We start from the raw sequence: 24,636 nt of genomic DNA on the forward strand, positions 1-24,636 counted from the left end.
AGCACCAGGATGGAGAACAGCTAGATGGGAATGGGTGGCTACGCTAGCAGCTGGAAAAATAAAGCCCCTATAATGCCAAAAGGAAATCCGGAAGGAAACGTGGACCCTCATAACATGGAATACAAGGGGATTCAACCACCTTTTAACAAAAAATGAATTTGTAAAAAATATGCCGGACATTTTATGTCTCCAAGAAACTTGGTTGAGAGAAAGCCCCCTGTTTGAAGGCTATTCTGTAAGCATAAACCCAGCCAAGAAAGGGGAAAAAGGAAGACCAATGGCTGGTTTGCTGATAGCAATAAAAGAGGAACTAAATTGGAACGTTATCCATTCTGTGAACCCATCCCCATATATCCAAATCCTAGTTGCGGAAATATCTGGGAACCCAGGAGACCAACATGCGTAGTATATATTTCTCATCAACATATACTGGATGCCGGGAGCAAAAGCAAGTAAATAACTCCCGAAGGAAGTTGTAACCGCAATTGATGATCTGAAAGATAAATGGCATGACACCTGGATAATAATGGTAGGCGATCTCAACTGTACCTGCTTTGATGAAAGTAACAATGTAATTCAAGACGCGTCAACAACAGCCACGATGAAAAAAAAAGAGGAATAAGTTGGAGGTCTACCCTACAATCCAGGGACTGTATAATTCTAAATGGGATCACGCCGGGTGATATCCTGGGGAAACCAACATGGCGAGGTCTGAAATCTGAAGCTACTCTTCACTACGTTAGTTTCGTCCAACCTCTCAATATTCATCCAAAAACTAGAGGTAGGAACCACGTAGTCAAGTGATCATAAACCGGTTAAATCTGTCTGTGAAAAGGAAAAAGGAAATGTATCCATTTAATTTGGAAATTAATGCCAGCAGAAACAGACTAAGAATTAATCCAGCGAAATTGCCCATGTTGAACGGAAATCTGTCGACGATAAACGACCTTCAGTCTCAGGATACCCTGCCGGTCATCGACTACGTCCAACTACTAAACATTTTTAACATCACAAGTAAGCCAGGAAGCACCAAACCAACAATGACACACCGGCACCTTTGAGAAGAAAATAACTTTAAGGAGACACCTAAAACAGTTGAAGCAATCCAATGAGACGAACAAAACCGTAGAAATACAGAAAATAAAACACACCTTTCACAATTGGATAAGAATGCTTAAGTCGTCAATGTTAAATTGCGACTCGCAGGCAATGATATCCACGATCTGCAAAAGGAACACCACAGAGACGTGGGCCTTGAAAAACAGTAAGGAGACACTGCAAGATGCCTTAACAGCCAATCCAGTCCCAGGAAAACAATGGCAACTATATTATAAACAAAGGCAACTTTCACTTGAACCGCCAATAAGCAGATAGATTCCAGCTAGAATGGATGAGAGCTTGCTTGACATTGACAGCTCAACATTAGAAGAGCTCATCAGAAAATTGAAGATCTCAAGAGCACCGGCAGCCGACAGCTTGACAAATGAAGGACTGAAAAAGGACCCAGTGGAATGGGGAAAGATTGTACATCAATTGTACAAATACATCCTCAAATCAGGAAGAATACCAATCTCATGGAAGACGAGTGTAGTGGTACCAATATTCAAAAGGGGCCTAAGAACTGACCCGGAAAACTAAAGGCCTATCGCCTTATTAGACGTGGCAGGGAAAAGCTTTGCCACCATCTTGTTAAAAGCTTTGACTAAATGGGCGGCACGAGCTGGCCACAAAGATGAATGGCAATCAGGTTTCGTAAAGGGACAAGGCACTCCATTAAACATTTTCATCTTAAACCTGTTAAAAGCATGAACCCTCAGAAACAAAGAGGTGAAATTCTTCGTGGCCTTTATAGTCCTATCTCAGGCCTTCGATAGAGTAGACCGGGCAGAGATGTGGAGAAAACTAAAAAAATTGAACTGTCCGGAAGTTCTTCTATACAACATAAAAGAGCTACACACAAACACTTCTATTAAAGTGAGGCTAAATCATGCTGGCCTTCTGTCTGAGACAATCTTTACGACCATCGGGCTAAAGCAAGGTTGCCCTTTGGCACCAGAATTATACAATTTGTATTCCTCAGACATGGAGGATGCCTTTGTAGACTCAAGAATCTTCCCAGCAAAAATCGCTAATGTATCAATGGGAAGATTAATCTATGCGGACGACATAGTCCTAATTGACCAAACTCCAATAGGCCTTCAACACCAACTAGGAGCCCTTGAGACTTACGTGGCCAAAAATAAAATGACCATCAACCCAGAAAAATCCAGGATTTTGACATTCGCCAATACAAAATAGGGGGAAAAAACAAAAAATGTTCAATGGTTCCTAAATAACAAAAAGGTTATGGAAGTGTCTACCTTTATGTACCTGGGGGTCTGCGTAAACACTGACAGAAATGAAGCCCCAAGATGTGTAGATCTGAGAACAAACTAAGAAACTTGATGGGCCAAGCAAAGAGCTTACTGGCACGATTCTGTTGATTTTCCTTGAAACCCCTGATAGACTTCTATTGAGCAAAAGTGGTGGCAATCCTCACATATGGATCACAAACCTCTCTTCTTTTGGACGCCAACATATGGTCCCTTTAGATTGCATATTCTGGAGAACAACCCTTGGACTGCCAAAATCTTTCACAATCCAGAAAATCCGAAGAGAACTAGCACTGTCTTCGTTGAAAGTCATCTCAGAGTGGAAGATAATGTCCTTCTTCAGGAAATGCATGGAAGCATCGACAACGGGCGGTTTCGCAGTTCTAAAAAAAACAATGGCCAACACTTCGGAGCCAATACTATCCGAAAGGTCTAAGACATGTCAGACAATCCTCTGTAACCTGAATGAAACGGAAGAGTCACTATTAAGTAACCCGGATCAGGTGAAAAAAAATGTACACCAGAGATTAGATCGAAACTTTAGAAGACCTCTATAAATATCAAGGTTATAAAGATTTCTGGGCAGTTCCTCGTAAGCTGAACAGGTTACCGAAATACTTAATATTATTCCCCTACTGCTTCTTGAGATCTGGCTTTCTAAGACTCCGCCTCAATCTCTGGCCAAGTAGAACTAACAATTACAGAAAAAGAAGAATAGAGGAACCTAAGGAATGTAGATTATGCCAAAATGTAAAGGCGGCAGAATCTTTGAAACATCTATTGTTGGAATGCCCGACCCTGAGAGAGGAAAGACAGACCTATTTGGGTCACATCTGGCAGGACTATAGATTTAACAAAATTGACCGCTGGTGGACACACTTGCTAGAAGGAGAGAAGATTTCAAACAACTTGGCTGTAGTAAAATTCATGCTGGTTATCTTTGGGAAAATAGAGGGGGAAGAGTCAAGTACAGGTCGATGACAGGGCTATGAACTATAGCGGACACTTTCAGTCATAAGCATTGCGCAATCTACAGGAAAAATAAAGGGCAAGGAGACTAGGAAAGGACACAGCTCCCTTTATTAGTCTTGTTTTCTGTATGAGCCTTCTATCAAGATTGTATTTAAGAATAACAGAGTTTTGGATTTTAATTGTAACTTTTCTTAATTTTCTTCTTTTTCTTCTATTATCTTTGTACCTTCCCAGCTTTTCATATTTTTTTTCATATTAATTGACTGACCCATTGATTTACAGATTCTGTTCTGTTTGAGAAAAAAAAAAGTATGTGTTCTTTTTTTTTTGGAATAGCCAAAGGTTTTCCTTTTTTGTGTAAACCAAAGTGCTGCTAATAAAAAAAAAAAAAATAATAATAATAATAATAATATGACGGGGAGGGTAGATATCTGTCCCTAAACTAGGGTTCCTTAGTTGACTCCCCATTAAGGACAGCTTCAGTCTATGCCTTCAATACAGAAAGGGATGTCTTCCTAAAGGACTTTCTGCACAGTTTCTCTACCATATCCTGATCAGAGATAATAATAGTTGAGGATTTTGATATCATATTCTTTAAATTTCTCGATCACTCTAATCTGAAGGGATTAGATAGCAATATCACCTCAGGGCAACTCTCGAATGATTAGCTGAACCTGCCCTTCATGAAGTCTGGAGGTTCAACCACCAAGACACTGGGAGTAATGTTTTAGACTACTTTCTAGCTAGCTCTGCACTACTCAAGCTTATTGAAAAAGACAACATGAACCACAAGTGCCACAATAACATCCCTCTGTGGCCCTCTCTTTAAATGTATTAGGCTTTAAGAAAGGCAGAAACCCATGGATGATATCCAATCGATCTTTAAAGATAAATTAATAGTAGAAGAAATCTCTAATAATAAAGGAGGTTTTCTCTATTAATCTCTGAACAGAGGCTTCCTACAATGTAACCTGGAATGCATAGAATACCTTTGTCAAGGCATGGTACTGACGGTGGATATACTTCTTGGTGTCAATTTGCAATCCGGCTTGCAAAACCTTACAGACTGAGTTGAAGTCCCGAGAGGAAAGGTTCCCACAATCAAACTCTGGGAAATATGTCACAAGATTACATGAAAAGAAGGATGCAACTGGGGATTGTCCAAATTAATAGGGCCAAACTCACACTGTAGTACATTAAATCCCTATAGCAGCTTCTTGGGGTGGTACTAAATACACAGGCTTTTGTAAATTACTGACCTGATTTGTATTCTGAAGCTATTCACAATGAAGTACAGCAAGGGGAAGATCTTTTAAAATGCAAGATGCATCAAAACTGCAGCAGAACTGAGGCCATTAATATATTCCTCTATCTCATATTTTGTAAAAACATTGAAGTACATCATTAAGTATGTATATTACAAGATGGCGGCTTTGTTCACACATTATACTGCCACTCTGACATAACCGGAAGTTAGGCACGCCGCATTTATCAATGCTAGGTCTACATACAAAAGTGAAAAATACAGCAGAATTGCCTGGAGAGTTACCGTCTCACTTTGTGAATCACACACTACAGAACCTGGACAGACATTAAGTTCTGTTTGAGTTTCTTCATGCCCAAGTAGTGAATGCCTACATCCAAGCAAGTCATATTGGGCTTTTACACCTCATTTCATACTTACCCTTAGTAAACTGGTGAGATACATTTATGTATTTTTTTTTGTACAGGTTTTGGGGCGAGGTTTGGTTCTATACAAAGTGTTCTGCAGCAAGTATTGATCTCACATTGTGAATAAAAAAGTGCAGAACCGGAACAGATGCTGAGCTGCTGAGCTGTAGCTGAGTTTCTTTTCAAACCCTAGTTATTGCTAACATTCAAGTAAGTGAGAGTGGGCTTTTATGTAGAACCATTGCTAACAAGTATGTTCCTATACTTATTCACAGTAAACATGTGAGCTACATTCATGTATCTTTTTCTGCATAGGTTTTTGTACAAGAACATATACAAATGATCTAATGATCAAATGATCTACTGGTAGAATCGGATGTGTGAATTAATCAGCGCAAATGTACTTCTGGCTACTATATCATACGTGAGTAGCAGAAACACATATTCTAAGAGTTTCTTTTCGCTATTTCTTAGGACAATTTGGTGTCATTACTGATTAATATACACACATGGGAAAACTGTTTTTTTTTTTTGGTTCAACTTTTGCCAGGCACTACAAGGATTAATTGGGTCCAAATTGTGTATATTATGACTGAAAAATGTATCTCACAAGAGAGAAAGAATAAATAAGGGGTAATCTTTCTCCTTTGTTTGGCGGGTGAAATACATTTTTGTTACATTTAGCCTATGTGGACATACATTTCCAATAATACCTACAATTAATTTTTCTTATAGATGAAATCAATTGAATACATGTGAAACTGGACATTAATTCAAATCTTCCAGAAGGCTATTTTATTTCTTAAGACCAATAAGTGGCCGTGTGCCCTCTCTATTTGCAAATTATTGTGAAGGTTACTCCCTGAAGATTGTCAGCATGTCTAGCATAAAGACAGAAACATGTTGGAGTAACGACAAGTTATTTGTATTTACATGTCTAAGACTTGTCTAAACTTGAAGCTCTTGTCTGGAGGAGAATCTATGCCCTAACACAATGTATCCTTATAGAGGCTATAAGGCATGAATTGGGTCTGGTGTCACTTCAGGCTTGTTCTAGTTGGAGGCTGTTGCAGTTGTATGTGAAAGTCTTGTCATCTACTTCTGGGAGTGTTTTTGTCAGGCTCAAGGAGGAAATACTATGTAAAACTGCAAAGGAGTTAGTCCCATAGCATATAAACTGTGACATGAGGTTAAGAGGAATTGGTCCATCAGAGGAGGAGCTGTGCTAATGCCCTGGAACTTCAATAAAGAAATGTGTTGAGGCAGATTGTATTTCAAACTGAAAATTACTGAAGGAATATTGTGTGTTTGAGCATTTTGTATGGGATATTAACATATTAAAGCTTTTAACGAAGTTGCTCCTTATGTGATTAAACACCCATCACGTGATTTTAAGAAATCAATTTTAAGATTTAAATTGAATTTATATCTGACTAAGGATATTCTAGGTTAGCGAGCGGGCATGTTTAAGGACGAGAGAACTTGCCGTCACTGTAACAACTCTTTCGAAACCCTGAGGCACTTATCCATTGAATGTTTGTCCCTGTCCAAAATTCGTAATCAACTGTTTGGTAAATGGGTTTGGAACATGGCGTGTTTAAAGCAAAAGGGATTTTGAAAAAGTATTTTAAACTTGAATGAAATTGCCATCAGTATTGCTGCTGTTAGGTTTTTTAACTCTGTGTTGTTGTAAATGTTGATTGTAATTGGTGCTTATTGGTATGTACCTGTATGCTTGGCTACAATTACACTCATTAAGGATTAGTTATTGTGATTTTTAAGGTTGTTGTTAAGTGTTGCATGTATGTCTATTTTAGGATATTACATATGCCAAAAGTTGTTTCTAAAACGTGACCACATTGAATTAAGTAAATAATGTGTTTGCTTAAACTAAATAAATAAGGACAGAAACATGTTGAAGTGACAACATGTTATTTGCAGTGGCATGTCCAAGACTGTACTAAGTCATTTTAGGCAGTCTTTTTAGAGAAAATGGTTGTGAAAAATCAAGATTGTGTTGTTATTGTCAATTTTGGTAAACATGGTGAATGTTTCCATTCTCTTGTCTTTGCTTATGCAACGTGTCATATTTATGGCACATGAGGAATGTATGTTTGTGTATGTACAGAAGATCAAAACGGATATGCACACACTTAAAAGCCTCATATTTAAATATGTCAAATGATGAATACAGATATAAAAAAATACCATACAGCATATCAGAATGCCTTACCCAAGTAGTATCATGTTTCTTTAGTAGTCTTAATGATTTAGTGCATGCACAAGAGAAAATAGAAGCCTCCACATACTCCATGATTTGCTGGGGCAGGAATGGCTTACTCACAATGTTTCCTCTAATCAGACTTTGTTGGGTTGGATGGGATGTGATGGGTTCCCCACATCAAGAAAGGGGAGCTAATAAGATTGGGATTCCAGAATGACACCATTCCAATAGTGGACAATGCCCATCTTTTCCTTTGACACACCAAAGCAAACTACATTTGAGGGTGCAGAGCAGCTGCCCCTCATTGCTACCCTTGATTCGTCTCTCATAGCAGAATGTCTCACTGAAATTCAGGAATGGTGGGCCAGCAATGATCTCTGCCCTAATGCCAGTAAGACTGAGACCCCCCTCATTGGGATGCCCGATCCCTCCTTTCCTCTCTCTCTTTCTCTCTTTCTCTCTAGCCACCCACTCTTGGCCCTCTTCCTGCTCCTTCCTGCAAGGCTAAGAGCCTTGGTGTCATCTTTGACTCCACCCTCTCCATCTCTCCTCACATATCTGACATCTCTAAGAAGTCAAACTATCAGCTGCACCTCCTCAGAGGTATTCTTCCTGTTTTAACTTTCCCCCAGAAGCTCACTGTCTCCAGAGCCCTGGTCCTCTCCAGGCTGAACTATTGCAACAGCCTCTTTCTAAATCTTCCTTCCTCTACTCTCTGCCCTCTGCAACTAATCCAAAACAGAACTGGAAAACGTGTCCTTGGCCTCAAGCCCAGGGATCCTATCCATCCAGCTCTGAAATCTCTTCACTGGCTCCCTGGGGCTGCAAGGATCAGGTTCAAGACCTTCTGCATCATCCACAAGGCTTTCTGTGGCCTGGGACCGCTCGACCTCCAACTTTCTCTTCCATAACATCTTCCTTCTTGAGCTCTCCGCTCATTCACCTCCAACTCTCTGAAGGTTAGACGCTTGTCCAAGCAGAGAGTTGGGGGCAGATCTATCTCCTCAGCTGGGGCTTCCCCCTGGAACAGCCTCCCTGCCTCTCTCAAATTTTAGCAGAACCACCTCTGGTTCCGGAAGCAACTCAAGACCTTAATTTGTGCTTTCTCTCTTCCTCTCCCCTGCTGATGCACCTGACTGCTCTGCGCACTGGTCACCTGGTCACCCTCTGAACTCGGGCCCAGGCTCCTGCATGTCCAGAGTCCCCCTTACTGCCTCTGGGCTCCCTAGCAGTTAAGGGTCTGTATCTGCAACCCTACAGTCCCTTCTCTATGCAGTTATAAGTCACCCGGTGGCTGCACTTGTGAGTTCCCTGCACTTCCCCCTTTTCTCTTCCACGCACTTGCGCCACCTGAATGACACAAGGCCTAGTAAGATTGCTATTTTGTCCTCCCTTTGTTTGGTTTCTCCTCCTTGTATTGTCACGCCTAGAAACATTTGTGTACAGGCATATTATAAATGCCAGATCATATCATACCACTGGATTTAAGGGCTGAAAGGTTCTTTGATTGAAAAGGAGATGAAACACTCAGATTGCAAGGCATATTGAGGTCTCATCTGTAGATGGTCAGTGTATATTGAAGATGTCTGCAATTAAGGCAGCATGGCTGGGGTTCCTGAACGATCAGATGTGCATGTTTGATCAGGTAATCTGGTGATCTGCAGGCATGAAGGCAAGGGTAGACTGGTTCTAAGGTGTTAGTGTAGTGCTTGAAAACAAGGTTGGTAGCATCAATCATTCATCCATACTTCTAGACCAGTGACATCAGGCTAGTCCCTCCCTTTATAGAGAACTGGGGATCCCTGGAATGAAAAAAACATGAATTCCAAGAATGGGGATTAACACCACAGCAACATGACTCAGAATCTGGTAGTAAATTCGCCAGTCCGAGTGGTGGTAGCTGTAACCAGGGTTGATGGTATTTTCACTGAAGTTCTGCAGGAGAATGGCCAAAATTTGAATGCGGCCCAATGGTTCATTTGAGGTAATGAAACAAGTGATATTTGCACTTTTTACAGTAGTTTTTCTAAAAATAACATACATAAAAGGAAATGTGTGTGATCTACGAACATGGATCATATCAATGATCTATAGAATGTACATCATATTATACTCCTTTTTTTACTTTGCTTGGGTTTTGCTGAAAAAAACAGTGTTTCTTGTGAAGCCAATGCATGCTTTCAGCAGCAGGTACTGATTCCCAATACCTATGCTGAGGCTATCCATTTACAGAAAGATGGTCTTCAGACCGACAAGGGCTGTCAGGCATTGTATAAATCCTGAGGACATGTTTTCCTCCCCTTCGCCTCAAAGGGACTGGTTGTGTCAGTACTGAAAGAACCAGGTTTTTAAGAATGCTTGAGAAGCCCCTTGAGAAGAGGAGCACAAATTCCACTGTTGTATCTCATGGTTCTCTTTATCACTTATTTTCTAAACCTCCCAGGCATTTTGAACTGGGCATCCAACATCATTGAACTAACAAAAGAGGCTCAACAGTGGACACCGATTTAGAAGGTTCATTAGTTCACATCTTGGGATGCTTAATTATCATTTGTATGTATGACTGTCTGAATAGCTGCTCTTGGTTTAGTTTTGGAAATTTTCAAAATGACAGTGGCTTAGTGTATCCTACCCATTAATTACTTACAATGCAGATAGTCCTGTGCCCATTACCATTGAGTAACACTTGTTCCTACTTAACCTCCCTTTGATGAAGTCATTCCTCTAACTCCGTCAGCGGGCATGGATGGGCCCCTGTAGCCCAGGAATGATGACTTCCAGAGTAATTCACACAGTTCTGCAACATCTGGAGGAAGTACAGGAGGAGGTCGCAGGCCTTTGAGCCATACTCAGACATGAGTGTGGTCGCTTCCAACCCTGAAGAGAATGAAGATTCTGTGAAGAATGAGCTGCCAGCCCAGTGATGTTGGCTTTGGCAGGGGGCCTTTACAAGGAACTCTATGGTTCATCTACGTTGTGAGAGAGTGGGGGGACTGCTGCCTGACTCAAAAATAGCTGTTGGGAATTATATCACTTCACTTAACTATAGACTTGTGGCAGGAGTTTTAATTAAGATGGACGCAGAATTAAAAAAATGTGGAGACCACAAACAGAAGACAGTCACGTGGGGCCGATCAAGAGTGGAGATAGAATGGGAGGTCTACAAAAGGTCTTATATAAAGACCAAAAAAGAGCAACTGGCATGGGAGTTGCAGAACGGTAGAGAGTAAACCTGAAGAGAGAGGTAGCCGAATGTGAGAACACCTGGAAAAGCCAGAGGAAGTCAAGCAGGTGCTTCAGAGAGCCTCAAGAGGAGGTTGAAGGAGATTTGCCTCTTAAATTCTTAACAGAATACATAGTGCTTGTCAGAGCAAAGTGCTAAGTGTGGATAGATTCACATGTAACGCATTGGTCTTTGACATGAGTGCAGCCTGCACTTCGCAAGTTCAAAAACTGTGGCTGGTCTGACTTAGACATTCATCCCTCTGGGGTTGATAACTCAAGCACCATTCAAAATTAGCTCATAATAACACCTGTTTTTACAGCTCTTGGAAGATGGGCCAGTCTGTCATGACGTTGTATATAAGAACATAACTATTTTTATTATTATTATTATTATTATTATTATTATTAATATTGTTGTTGTTTTAACTCCCTTGCAGTTAGCCTAACGTGCCCTGCATCATTTAGGTAACAAAAGCAGCATATATAGCAGAGAGAGGGCAAGAGAGCGAGAGAAATAGAGGGGTGTCAAAGTGGTTCCATGTGTTAATATCCCTGCAACAATATCGCCATAAAAGAATGACACTGTATTTTTGTGGCGATATTAACACATTGAACCCACACAACTCCCATATTATTTTTAAAAGATCACGGAACACCCCCATTCCCATTTACCTCCAAATTTATCCCCACTTATAATATCGCCTTTGGCCGTTCCCGATGACCAAATATATGGCGATATTATTGGTGGGGATAATATTACCTGATAGTCAAAATCCCTAATAGGCTGGGTGAGAAGGGCTGCATATATCGTGGGGTGATTATTGTGCCATATCATTTAGAGGGAGCCGGTGTGGATTACAAATAGCAAGCAGGGTCTTATGCCACTGTGAAGGGGACCTGCGGCAAAGAAGCAGCTGGCTCTGTATCCTTGTGACAATCGTTTCTGAGCCAAGAGGATGCTGGGTGCTACTTTTCTATGACAGTGTTGTGCTTTGAGAACCAATACCCACATCCTGGACCAAATGCTGATACATTATGATTTGACCCATCCTCACACTGTTGGGTTAGAGTAATCCCAAGGAGGCAATCCTGCTGCATTTTAAATGAACCACCAGACCATGCATGCGATATACAAAGCCCACCTTCTTTGTAGGGAACATCTGGTTGCATTATCTGTGCTACTGGGCTGCTTTTAGGGAAGCTGAGGGGATTAGTTACTCCATGATAGGAAGACCCAGAGCACTCGATGGTTAGACGCATCCTGATACTGTTGATTCCGACAAGGGAGTTCCTGGTATGAATTCCTAGATCCCACTGGTGTTTATCCCAACCACCTCCTATTAGTAAATAAGCTATATTTGAACCTTTGCTTCCCTGATCATGTGTTACGTGTAATGCGATCCCAATAACCAACCCAATAACCAACCGTCTAACAATCTCACCCCTCTGCATACACCTCTCAAACTCTAACCAAACACAACCACAACCCTATAGCACAACAAACCGCACAAACTTCACTACACTGCGACAACAAAACAAACCACACATAGAACTCGCACAACAACACATGACGACTACCGACCGGAAAAACAGTGTTAACCGTGTTGAGGCTGTCAACGGTACATCACTGCTCTCTTGCACTTTTCCCACTTATTCCCACTAACTCACCCCCCCATTCCCTTTCAGAGCCGCCAGAGCACCAGCGGACCACTCAGGTGGTGATAATGCGTGGTACAAATATCCTTTAACATATACAACAGTCTCTACAAAACCCCAAATGTATGCTATCTAACCGCGCATGCACAGACTGCAGCCTGCAATGTAATAGTTTCACTTGCTCCATGTTGCCTTGTGTTTAGTGTTATACATATTGCATGCACCTGGCCACCCATTGTCCTTGTTCTCCGTCCATTTCCACAGCATTGCAGCATTTCTTGGAAGCAGCAATGGCTGCCAGCTCCCGATCTCTGTTGAACAAGCGTGGCTGAAAACAATGGATGTGTGTATCCTCTCTGACCGTGTGTCTGCCTACAGATGTGTATGTTATGTGTCCCCGGATGGTATACAAGAATCCCTAAGGAACTCATATACTCTTCTTCGTGAGGTGATGGGCAGACATGAGTTTGCTGAGATGAGGCTGCAGCTGTAGTTGGAAGAAGCAGAGAAGTGTCGGATGGGTTTACAATGGTATGGGCCTGTGGTACATAGTTTTTCTGTAAATTGCACAGTCACATTGTAGGGAGTGCAGTACATTTTAGCTCTAGCCCCAGAATGTAAATGTTCACTGAGGACAGAGCTTGAACTGTTATGTTGGCCCTCAAATGGAAAGCAAGCCTTCTGGGAAAGCTGCCTTCGGCCATTTGCCATGGGCCCTTATCCAACACCGTAGGTTATTTGGGGGCAGGATTACTTTGGTGCTAGAGGTTAGATAGAAACCTTTCAATTTTCATTCTAATTGGATTTTCTTTTTATAGCAGCCAACCCCCAAAGAGTAGCGGGGTGACGTGTCAGACTCACTGCCAGGACATTTGCAGTAATGAAGAGGACATCAACCATTCCTACAAGATGAAGATGGAAAATGTTTGCTTCTTCTTGAAGACAGGACGTCAATCCAATGCTGCCCACCGTACAATACATTCAGTTAAAGGGACTGAATCCACACTTCTAAGGTCACCATGGATCAAATGGCACTGACCTGAAAATAGTGCCTTCATGCCAAGAGTCGGGTGGCATTGTTTTTGTATCCATTGCAGAGAACATGTTGGGGCTCATTACAAGTTTGCCAGTATCCCGCCAGTAATCTGTTGGGAAACTGGCAAATAGCCTCTACTGTTTCTGCCACCTGATATCCCGGTACTACCGGGATACTCCAGGCGGCAGAGACGCCCATATGTGGAGGTAATTCTGGCATTATTTGCTGGTGGGGACTTGATTTACATCCAGGTCAGGCCTGGAGGAAGATCCTTGACCCCCACAGCAAACTTGTGTTTTCGCAGTACAGAAGAAATGCTGGTGCCGGAATTACCAGCAATTATACCGGCATTGTTCCCATAACAGGAAACTCGTAATAATGCTTGTTGACAAGTAGCACTGCATAGTCTAAGGGCCTTTGCAGAGCAGGCAAAAGGATCATAAGGAAATGCATTCTGTAAAATCTCCAAGTGACTGGAAGGTAATTTATAGAACATTGTATTGTTATTTCCGCTAGTCACCAGTCATGCAAATACATTTCAGTAAGGGGTAAAACAGAATTACGTAACATGCACCAGCTGTAGGATCACACATGGGTTTCCTCCTGAGTGGTAGTGGATACATCCAAAGAGTCCTTGTGGCTCAGAAGGTATGCAGTTAAATATGGGATTGGTAAAGCTACCCACAGTTTCATGAGAGACCTGGATCCTGCCTGTCCACTGAGTCCAACCTTGGAGAGAAGAAGGCATGATATCTGTGGCATAGTGCGTTTGTCGATAGGTTGTTACTATTGCGCCACGCCAAAGTCCCGATTCACTGTAAGAATGTTCCTCGGCGAAGCTCACTGAACTCTTTCCTCCATCTGTTTGAAGCACTGATCAGGCAACCAAGAGACCACAATATTCCCCTGTCATTGTGTGAGTCCCAGTTTGGGAAGATTTACCTTGGGCAACAGAGGCGTTATTTATGCTGCGCTGGTGAGCCACCCCGCTGTGTTCCAGTGCCGCAGCATTGTGCATCTGGACTGAATGGATGTAATCTTGTCAGGCTAGCTTGTAGTAGAAATAGATAATATTTCATTAGAAACACCTAATTCTTATATTTTCTTCTTCTCGTGCTAATTACTAGAAATAAGCACATTCACAAAACTCAAGAACTTTTTTTTTTTTTAGTTAGTCAGAATTTGGTAAATAAGCAAACACTGTTTTAATGAAGGATTTACTGAATGTCTCTCTATATTTATTGATGGTGAAATGCCGAACATTTCTTACTAAACCCAGTAATTCTCTATGCAAATATTTTTACTGCACTTTGTTTGCTCTAAAACAAGACCATAAAAATGAAATAGCACCTCCATAAAATGTTGAGCACTTAGTAGGAACCCCATGTGTGACCAGTTCAGGCCTATTAAGTCTTTGGTGAACACCCTATTCATCAGCAAGAACACACATGACTTTCTGTGCTCTCAAGATAATGGACCGAGCATGGTGCTCAACATGATTCAAGAATTGTACCTCCCTTTTTGGTAGATTGTCTGCTCAGCCAAGAGCATTGGCCGCGCACATAAGCATGGCAACGGTGAGGAACCGAAAGGACAAACCAGGGATATTGACAGTTTGTTTGACTCCTGTGACCAACTGTTTCCATTTGAGTAACTTTGCTCTGAGAAAGTGACTGAATATGATGAGACGTGTCTAACGAGCCTCACTTCATGTCTTTGTCCCTGCCAAAACCAGGCCCAAACTCAGAGCCTTTTCCAGTCAAATACCTCTGTAGCCACTTGGAATCTTTGTGGACAATTTTTCTACAATTGCTGTCATTACTGAGCCCCCATAATAACCTTTAATTCTAAGGAAAGAAAATCCTAATTTCTGATAAGACTTTTATTCCCAGTTACCTTGATTTCTTTTTGCTTTTTATTGTTACATTCCAATTCTTTTCTAAGTTTCTTTTTCTGGTCTTTACATTTTTTATCTAGCATATATTTGAATTTTGTTCTTGAATTGCCTATTACCCTCTTCGATTGTAAGCCTTAGGTTGACTAAGCTACTAAACGGTATTCAAGGAGGACCATAGGAGATGTTGGTTCTCCTCAGTCTGACAACAATGTAGCTGATGTTAGTGTTTCTACGCGCTTGGCTAATGTGGTTAAAGTCTCTTCTTCCTTTCCTCTTGCTAACTGGCATCTGACCCTCTCACACCATACAATTTCAAATTCTTCTTCTTTATCACTTTATTTTAGGCATCAATTCCCATAAAAGTCATAAAATGTACAGTAAAGAAAAATAAAATATCAGTGTTTAGGATAATATCTGCACAATGAATCCCAAAAATAAAAATGATCATATGGAACTATTACTAGAGTAAAAACAATAACAAAATACAAATATTACTGTTAACCTTACAGTTATTCAAAGCACAGATTTAATTTTGATTAAAATGCATTCCTTATCCATTAAAACATTACTCCTAATTTTGACTGCATTTTATAAACACTTTGATAAAAGCCCAAGCCACACATAATGAGTTTGCCCACAATAAATGAATAAGCACAGGGCAACATTGTTGGAAGCCTTCATTTCTTAAAACAGGCAATATATACAGCCCCCTCATTGAATTATATTTCAGGAAAAACAATATCAAATGTAACATAGTCTCTTAGTGTTAAAGGGCATATTGGAAGAAACCTACCCTCTAAAGTTGTATTATATCAATACCCTCTTATATCATTAAGTCTCAACCAAGTAAAATGTTCCTGTTCTACCAGAAAGTGATGAGTCAAATACGCAGAATAATTTAGATATGGTGCCATCCCATCAGCATTAGACAGCGATGATTCAATCTGTTTTTTACTAGATTTTAAGATTTGAGAGTCAAATCTGTCACAGGTATGTCTGTTTAGCAAGATGTTTTTCCAACGGTTCTATGTGATTTCCTCAAAAACAATTGGTCGAGGGAAATTTAGCCTTTTGTTTTGTTTTTGTTTGGGACATTTCAGTGCAAATGTAAGCAGGGGTGAGACCCCCACGCACCAACAACTACCCAGCCCCACCATTATATTACCCAAACGCACCCCCTACGTATATTTGTGTTGCCATTCACTACAAAATAATCAACCAATTCTCCATCTACCGATTCTGCTCGAGCAAAATCTCCCCATATCTTTTCCAACAGTTATAGCCTTTTTTCTCAGGGGTGATCTTGCATTTTCGGCAATTGAGCTTAAAACCATAGACAGTTCCTTTTCAACCATACCCACCCATGGAATGTTCTGAGCTCTTTCTCAAGATACTACATGTGATTACATTTTTCTAGACAAAATAACTTTCTGATTATTGCAAATTAGCAAGCAAAGTAAACTAGGCAGACAACATGTGGCATCCTCAATAAATGGCAAATGTAGTTCTTTGTGAGTAGCACTTTTTATGATATAAGTCATTTATAACGTGCCTGAAAACAAGTGTTACTAGGCACGGCAAGACAAGGGCGGGAAGACAGAGGAAGGACAAGACAAACGATCTTACTAGGCCTTGTGTCATTCAGATCGTGTGAGAATGAGAAGTGCAAGGGGACAGGGAGGGGGAGTGTGCAAGGGAGAGGTCCATAACCTGATAGTTGGTCCATAACCTGATAGTTGAAAAGGGGGAAAAAGTGCTCAATAAAGCCACATGTGATTATTAACATAGGCCACACCTAGACGTAATCGTGAACAATATCCGGCATCGCATCTAGATGGATCGTAAATGTCAGCATATGCCAATTTAGATAGAATTGTGATTGTTAGCATTTGCCCAATTAACCAACACACTAACAATTTCACCTTTCTGCTTACACCTCTCATACTCTAGCCAATCATAACCACAAACCTATAACACAACAATCCACACAAACTTCACTACACTGCAACAACAACAAAAAACCACACATAGGCTCACACAACAGCACACAACGACTACCGGCCGGAAAACACCCCAAGCCCAGCCAACAGAGTTACCGGGTTGAGGCTGCCAACAGCACATCACTGCTCTCTTGCACTTTTCCAGCTTATTCCTGTTAACACACCCCCCCACCCTTTTTTCAGAGCTGCCAGAGCACCAGGGGAACACTCCAGTGGTGATAGTGCGTGGTACAAATATCCTTTAACATTAACATTAACATACACAGTGTTTGTCAACTTTACTGCATATTTTGTTTTTGTCTCGCATGGAAAACAGTGGGCATTGCTGCATAAATGGGGATTCCCCCAGGAATGTTGAACATTCTCATAACCCTATATTCAGATACAACGTCCAAGGTGTGCATCAATGAGGAATGCATGATCAGCCCTAGTATTCCCATCGAAACGGGGATGTGCCCACACACACTCCCTGTTTATTTTCTTTATAGCTTATTTATGCAAACGGTTTGATGATGTTAATTGTCAATAATTAAGTTAGAAAACTGTGACATTGCATGGCTGGGCTATGCCAATGACGTTGTGTTGATGGACTTTACATCTATTAGGCTTCTGCACAAATTAACTAGACTGTTTAAATATTCAGAAGACCACTTTTTGCAGATTCACTATATTATAACAATAATCAGGTTATTTACTAGGAGAGAACCCACGGCTGGACTGGCCACAGTGGGCCTCTTCTCCATGGGCCTCTTTGGTGTGGTTACCCATTTTATTTTCAAATGGTATCATAGGAAAAGGGTTGGGATTGCTCAAAATGTGTAAATGGGTCCTTTTTGAAAATGATTTCCAGGGCCCCTTTTGGTCCCCAGTGCATCCTTGAGTGGGGCTGAGATTAACGTTCAAATTCGAACTGAAAGAAACTAATATTGAATTGGATATGATATGATGTGATATGATATGTTATTTATAACGCGCTTAATACCCAGAGGTTTCTAAGCGCAGACCCGGGGATCGAACCTGTATTGCTCCATGTCGTCTTGTTTCCAAGGCGGGCACCATGCCGCCTGGCTATCCTCCCAAGGTTGATTATTTTTGTTACTTGGGTGTAACATTCCACCACACAGTTGGAATCGCCATTTTGAGGTGACTTGCTCACATGAATGCTTGGGGGATTGTTCACTGATCAGATGGGGTACACCACCAGGTGTTTGCTCTCTCTTTCTTTAAGAGATCAACAAAGGGTACAGATGGAAACTGCTCCGCTGAACACCTGTGAAGAACTGCTTGCATCTCTTGACACTAACTCCTGTGCTGTTCTCATTCTACTTGATCTCTCCTCTGCATTTGATACGGTCAACCACTCCATCCTCATAAAACAGCTCCATGATACCCTTGGTATTTCCGAGTGGGCACTGGTCTGGCTGTCCTCCTTCCTCATTGATCCTTGGCACTTTGTCCTCTCCTACCTCTATATCCACCTATGGCGTTCTCCAGGGCTCCAACCTCTCACCCGGGCTCTTTAATGTCTATCTCGCTCCACTTGCTCACCTTATTTCCACTTTCTCCCCTCACTTCCAGTGTTACGTAGATGGCATCCAACTCTTCTTCAAACTTCCCTCTGATCCCCTCTCTACTTCCTTTACCATTCCTGACTATCTGCTATCCAGTCCTGGTGTGCCTCTAATGATCTCTGCCTTAATGCCACTAAGACTGAGATCCTTATAATTGGGACCACCACTCCTTCTTTCCTCCCTTCACTCTGGCCACCCTCTATGGGCTCTCCCCCTTCTCCTGCATCTGAAGCCAGAAACCATGGAGTCACCTTCGACCCCTCTCTCTCAAAACTCCCTCACTTCCTGGACCTTGCCAAGGAGGCCCATTTTCAACTCCTCCTCCTCAGAGGTATCCTTCCTTTCCTCACTTTTCCTCAGAAGCTCAATGTCTCTAGAGCTCTGTTACTCTCTAGGCTGGACTATTGCAATAGCCTCCTCCTTAATCTACCCTCTTCCTCTCTACGTCCCCTCCAGCTAATCCAGAATAGGGCTGCAAGACTTATCCTTGGCCTAAAGCCCAGGGACTGTATCTCTCCTGCCCTAAAATCGTTCCCCGGTTGCTGCAAGAATCACATTTAAATCCCTCTGCATCATCCATATGGCTATCTGGGGCTGAGTACCACTCTATCTACAACTTGCCATCACCAAATACTCTTCCCCAGATCTTTAGCCTCCTCTGGCTCTAACTATCTGTGTCTCAAGCGCTTTTCTAAGCAGAGAGCTGGTGGCTGTTCTCTCTCCTCGGCTGGCTCCCTCCTCTGGAACAGCTTCCTCTTTTCCTCTACGTCTTGAGCTGTATCTCCTTAAACTCTGTAAGCTCCTCAAGACTTTCCTCTTCACCGCCTCCTTCCCCTCTGCCTGCTGTGCTAAAACCCCACAGTCACTGAGATTGGTGGCCTGGACGCTTATGTGTCCTTCTGGGTCCTGGCCTTCCACCTAATAGCTCTCAGCCTCCGTCCTCTCCCGGAATTTGCCTTTGGGCACCCACTAGCTTATGTTCGCACAGGCCTGCACTTATTTTGTATTGGGAGGTTATCACTCCGCACCAAGTGATCTATCGCGCCTAGAAATACTTGTGTACAGGCACGTTATAAATGACTTATTATATCACATCTCTGCCAGGTTCTTACTGTTATTGTTCGTACTGTTCGACGCAACCGACTCCTTGTCACTTTCCTCTATGGGACTACTAGCACTTATTCCCCCCTCCCTTGTCCCTTCTCTCTCTCTGCACTTGCACGTTCTGAATGCTCACAAGGCCTAGCAGGACCGTCCCTTGTTCATCAGATTTTATTCTATTCACCTTTTATTCCCATGCTCCCTCCCTCTTTTACCCTGTGGGTGCTTTTAAACACAATTTCTTGATGTGTAAGCACCTTACTAATGCACAATAAATAAACAAATAAAAATAAAGACTTGGTAAAAAAAGCTTGCACCTGAAATAATTTGAAAGTATACTAAGCCCAAATGATCCAACCACAGAGTCATCCAATTGCACTGCATTGATGAACCCTAATAAGGGTGAAGCACTTATGCAGGTTTCTGCATGCCTGAGAACTGTTTAATGCGATGCATACAATAGCCTGCCCTATAGGCAAAGATGTTCCTGCAGCTAAAGGCTCTCATTCCAGCTACTTTGCATACCCACCGTGCATTGCTCTTCTGTCTCTGTGCCAGACGTGAACTTCCAGCGATTGATACTGCGTGGAGCCGCCTCGTGGGTTACTTGGCTGAAATGGTTTATTCTGCTTTCACATTTCAGGTAGAAGGTTTGTCTCCAGGCTCCATAAACCCGCCATAATGTTGTTGGTGTTTGTTCCATAAGCCCCAATGTTCCAACCGAAACTGATTGATTTGGTCTCCAAAGTTTACCGGGTTACCAATACTTGGGGCACCTATTTGTTAAGCACTGCATTAGAAAGCCGTTCCCCCTAGAAAGAGCTGCTTATTTTCAAAGTAATTTAATATTTGTATAGCACCTACTGCTTCCAAGCGCTGTGAAAAATACATTCATGACCATGTGACATGACACTCCATTCTTAAATATGTGCAGTAATGTGGAAAGTGTAACATTTTTTAAAGTATGCATGGATCCATACTTGGTTGCCGACTCACACTGCCCAATCAGCAAGAGGCCTGTCCTTCACCAACAGGAAAAAAGGACAGCAACACTTCAGAATGTAGGGAAACCTGCACACAACACGCGAGGTCTGACTAACTTGCATCTTGAATGCATTGTTACAAAAGGTATGGTATGGCGGTCTTAGCTGTGGTTTCAGCTGCTGCTGAAGCTGGCCTGCTGGTTGGAGCATGCTCAGTGCAGCTGACTAGGCTGGCAGAGAGAGAGAGAGGGGGCTGCGAGCTCGGAGGAGGAGGGGGGGGGGCACATCACTTGGTTGTCTCTAGCTAAGCTGCCGGGAGCCGGTTGCCAAGCAGTTATCATTGTTACTCTGACGATGGCAGGGACTGTTTGCTAATTGAGAAGCAAAGCATCCTTTTTTATGGACAGTGAATTTTGAGGATTTCATTTTTCACCAAGAATGTTTGCATGGAAGTAGTTATCCGTTCTGGTGCTCGTGAGGGGGCTGGCGTGTGTCGGTTTTTCTTCATCGGGGCACACACTCCGCTGCTTCCCCCGGCGCCGGTGGACCGGGCTGTTTGATCATGACCACTGCTAAAGAAGCGAACCCTCCTGCGAAAACGGTGCACCAGCAAGAGCAGGTAAGGCGACAGCGCGCGCGCGCGCGTGTCTTCATTCCGGGCGAAACCGCTCCATTTCATGGGTGCACGTCCCTCGTTTGCCAGCTGATGTACAGCGCAGCAGCTGCAATTAGAAGAGCCAGCCAGCTGTGGTCTGTGGCAGGCGCGCTGGGCGCGCTCAGTTCAACAGATTGCCTCTTATGGGTGCATAATTCGGAGATGCGCTTAATCGTGTTCGTGTTGTTTTTCAGTGTCCTGCCTACGTATCTTTAAAAAATAAAAAAAATGCAATGACAAGCGGACCTTTATAAAGAGTACATGCAGGCTTGTCGCTGTGAGTTGTGAAGGCGAGAGGAAGGATGATGGCGGAAACAACTGGGGAGGGGAGGGGTGGGGGGGCGAGGGGGATGTCCTGACAAGCGCAAGTGCATTTGTTTTTTAATTTGACTTTTGAGAAGAGTGTCCCACTCTAGTGCGATTGCTGGGCTGCAGACGTCATGCATGTTTGGCAAGGTCGGCGTGCACGTGTTTTACCTCCCTGCACGTGCCTGAGAAATGTCTGCTGCCCTTCGTTAGCGGCGAATTTTAAGTGGAAACTTTCATGGGCGGAAAAGGCGAGGAGCGCGCGTGCGCTGCACGTGAAGCGAAGGGGTGACTCGAGCTGGGTTCCTCCAGTGCCGCTGCTCCCGCATGGTGGGGGCGTGGGGGGAGTGGGCATCTTCACGGCCAGAGCAGTGTGTGGGAATGTAATGTAGGTCTGCACGTGAGAAAAGGGATCCTGTCTGCTCACAGATATTAGAAACGCCGGATGTGGTCTCTTGGGAGAGACCCCGGGTTTATTCCGGGGGTTTTATTCTAACATGGCATTCCTGGGCTATGCAATGTGTTCGCATGAACCATTCGCCCAGTCGCAACAGATATGGATGGAGGGGGCGTTGTACCGCAAGTGAGGCACCTGTCATTTAAAGACGGCGCTTTCCAGCGCCTGTTACCCCACCGGGCCCCCTCCCCTGGCTGTCCCGCGTCCCTCGGCCACGGCGTTTCTCCAGCAGGGAACGCGAACGGAAAGCGCGCGCCTGAACTCTGGACAGCAGATCTGCCTTTAATGTTTAATGGCAAGCAAGGAAAAGCACTATCAGATTGTAGTGATGGGCTGCCTGAGAGTTCGCGACTTTCCGCTCCCTGCCTGCGTTTGTGGCAGGGCCGCCCGCCGCTGCCATTCCCGCTCAGGTGATGGGAGCCTGTCCTCCTCACGCTATTTTACAGCCTGTTTCAAGGGAATTATTTGCGTGAAAAACGCAGATTTGCGCGCCTTTCAGCCCGAAAATCCCTGTTTGAAGTATGGGGATTTTCGGGCAGAAAGGCGCGCAAATCTGCGTTTTTCACGCAAATAATTCCATGAATCAGGTTAGAGTTGATGCGATGGCACATTTGAAGCTTGCCCATAAAATGGGCTACCTTTCCGTTGAAGCACAATTATTGATCAACATCCCAAACGTGACGGCTACCGACCGCGTTGAGTTTTTTCACACGCGCATGCCCATTTCACGCACGTGTGATAATGACCATCGCTGTTCGAGCCGCCAGCCAAGAGATCATGATCCAACATTACAATAAAAATGCAACTTCTAGTCATAGTAATATCACATTACTAAATAGTGATTCACACCAGCTTCACACTTCTAAGCGCTGTAATAAGAGACACCGTACTTACTCGATTTTGTAGTGCACCATTTTTAAACATCAAAAGGATGAAATGTTGAGTCAGGCCTGTCAGTTTTTTGATAAAGAAACATAATGTGGTTTTTGTATAAGCGCCTAACAAGTGCACAATACATAAATAAATAAATAAAGGTCTCTGAGGGAAACATTCGCCAATCTACTTGTTCCCATTGGTTAGAATTTCCATCTTGGCATTTCCAATAGGTTGACCAGCTCTATAATTATATTCAAACCAATAGACGCGACCAAGGACGTTCTCCCTTAAGAACATAGGCTTACATTACCTGGCACTGTCCTAGGAGATGTTGAATGGACGGGTTTTAGAGATGCCTCCCTGTGGCCCCCTTCTCGGCCCCTAGGCATTCACATTGCATGTTAAGCTGAGCAAGGCCTAGTGGTTAGGCTTCTTACTGCGAGGCCTAGGTACTGAACTTTGGTCCCCGCATTACCGAATGTGTGCGCTCCCTGGTAACTCTGTCTGCACCTGGTGCATCCATTCCCCCATCACAAAGAACTGGGCGCGCAAATGAACAGGCCCAACACAAAAATCAAGCGCTTTAAAAAAGGTTTAGCGATAGGGTACGCTTTGCAGTTGGTAGCGGCAATTGTCTTTGCATCGTTATAGTTTACAGCACTATTCATTTATGCATGCATTCAGTTTGCACATTGAAAGCAATAAAACCACATTTTAAATTGACTTGCTGGAAGCTGAATACCAAAAGCGCATCGCAGTACACATTGAACTCTGTCGAAGCGCTCCAATCACCCAAGCTGTTTAACATTAACACTGGTTCACATGAAGAGAAGACCTTTGCAGAGAGATGTCTCCTTTGATCCAGCAGATGAAACACTGATGGAAGCAATTCTCCTGGGGGGCGACCTGGTCGATGCCCCCTTTGATGTGCTTTGAACGTGCCTTGTTACCCACTGTACACACTGCATACTTTTATTTGTGTATTCATTCCTTCAAATTGAACCCCTGCAAATCCTCTCCCGGCCTTCGCTCTGCCTCCTCCCGCACCCTTGTGCAACCTCACCCACTCGGTGCTTCCTCTCGCTTCTGCCCTTCCTACTGCGCTTAGTCGGAACTCCCGTCTGCAGTTCGAAGCACGGTTTACATCGATGTATTCAAAGGCAGATTGAAAGCACACCTCCTCGCTTCTGAGCGATCCTCTTGACTCGCCTCTCCAGCCTTACTACTGACACCTTCCCTCACCACTAGCTGGACTCCTCCCTCTGTTTTTCCCACCACACCAGCACTTTGTAGTTTGAGACTACATGTCATGCTTAGCTGACTAGATGGCCAACCCGCTGACACTTCTCTTAAGTGTGTTCACTTTATTGTTCCAGTATCTAATATATCCCTCCTCAAAACCAGTCATCATGCACTCAAGTCTCCCCATTATAAGAGGGTCACTGCCTCCCGTTTGCCTGCTATATTTCCTTTTATGTGCTCCTGTGTGGCCAAAAGAGCATGTGCCCTGTATGCATTGTCTCGGGACGATAGCTCAGAGGCAACACGCTCGCCTTGGAAGCAAGACTATGCAGAGCAGCACAGGTTCGATCCCCAGGTCTGCACTTCGAAACCTCTGGGTATTAAGCACGTTC

General features: G+C 43.2%; 1 protein-coding gene across 3 annotated transcripts in view; it reads left to right on the top strand.

Moving 5' to 3' along the window:
* Nucleotides 1-24,636, top strand: part of DPP6 (dipeptidyl peptidase like 6) — a 2,034,493-nt gene that overhangs the window by 357,366 nt on the left and 1,652,491 nt on the right. Inside the window, exon 1 of one of the 3 annotated variants that reach the window (XM_069647935.1) lies at nucleotides 20,997-21,327. The exons of the other annotated variants lie outside the window; for them this stretch is intronic. Within the exon in view, the coding sequence (XP_069504036.1) occupies nucleotides 21,271-21,327 (57 nt within the window). The 5' untranslated portion in view covers nucleotides 20,997-21,270. Of the gene's footprint in view, nucleotides 1-20,996; nucleotides 21,328-24,636 lie in introns of those variants that run through there. 3 annotated transcript variants of the gene reach the window in all.

The sequence above is a fragment of the Ambystoma mexicanum genome, chromosome 2q (assembly GCF_040938575.1).
Source record: "Ambystoma mexicanum isolate Mex_15411 chromosome 2q, UKY_AmexF1_1, whole genome shotgun sequence".
Classification (NCBI taxonomy): domain Eukaryota; kingdom Metazoa; phylum Chordata; class Amphibia; order Caudata; family Ambystomatidae; genus Ambystoma; species Ambystoma mexicanum.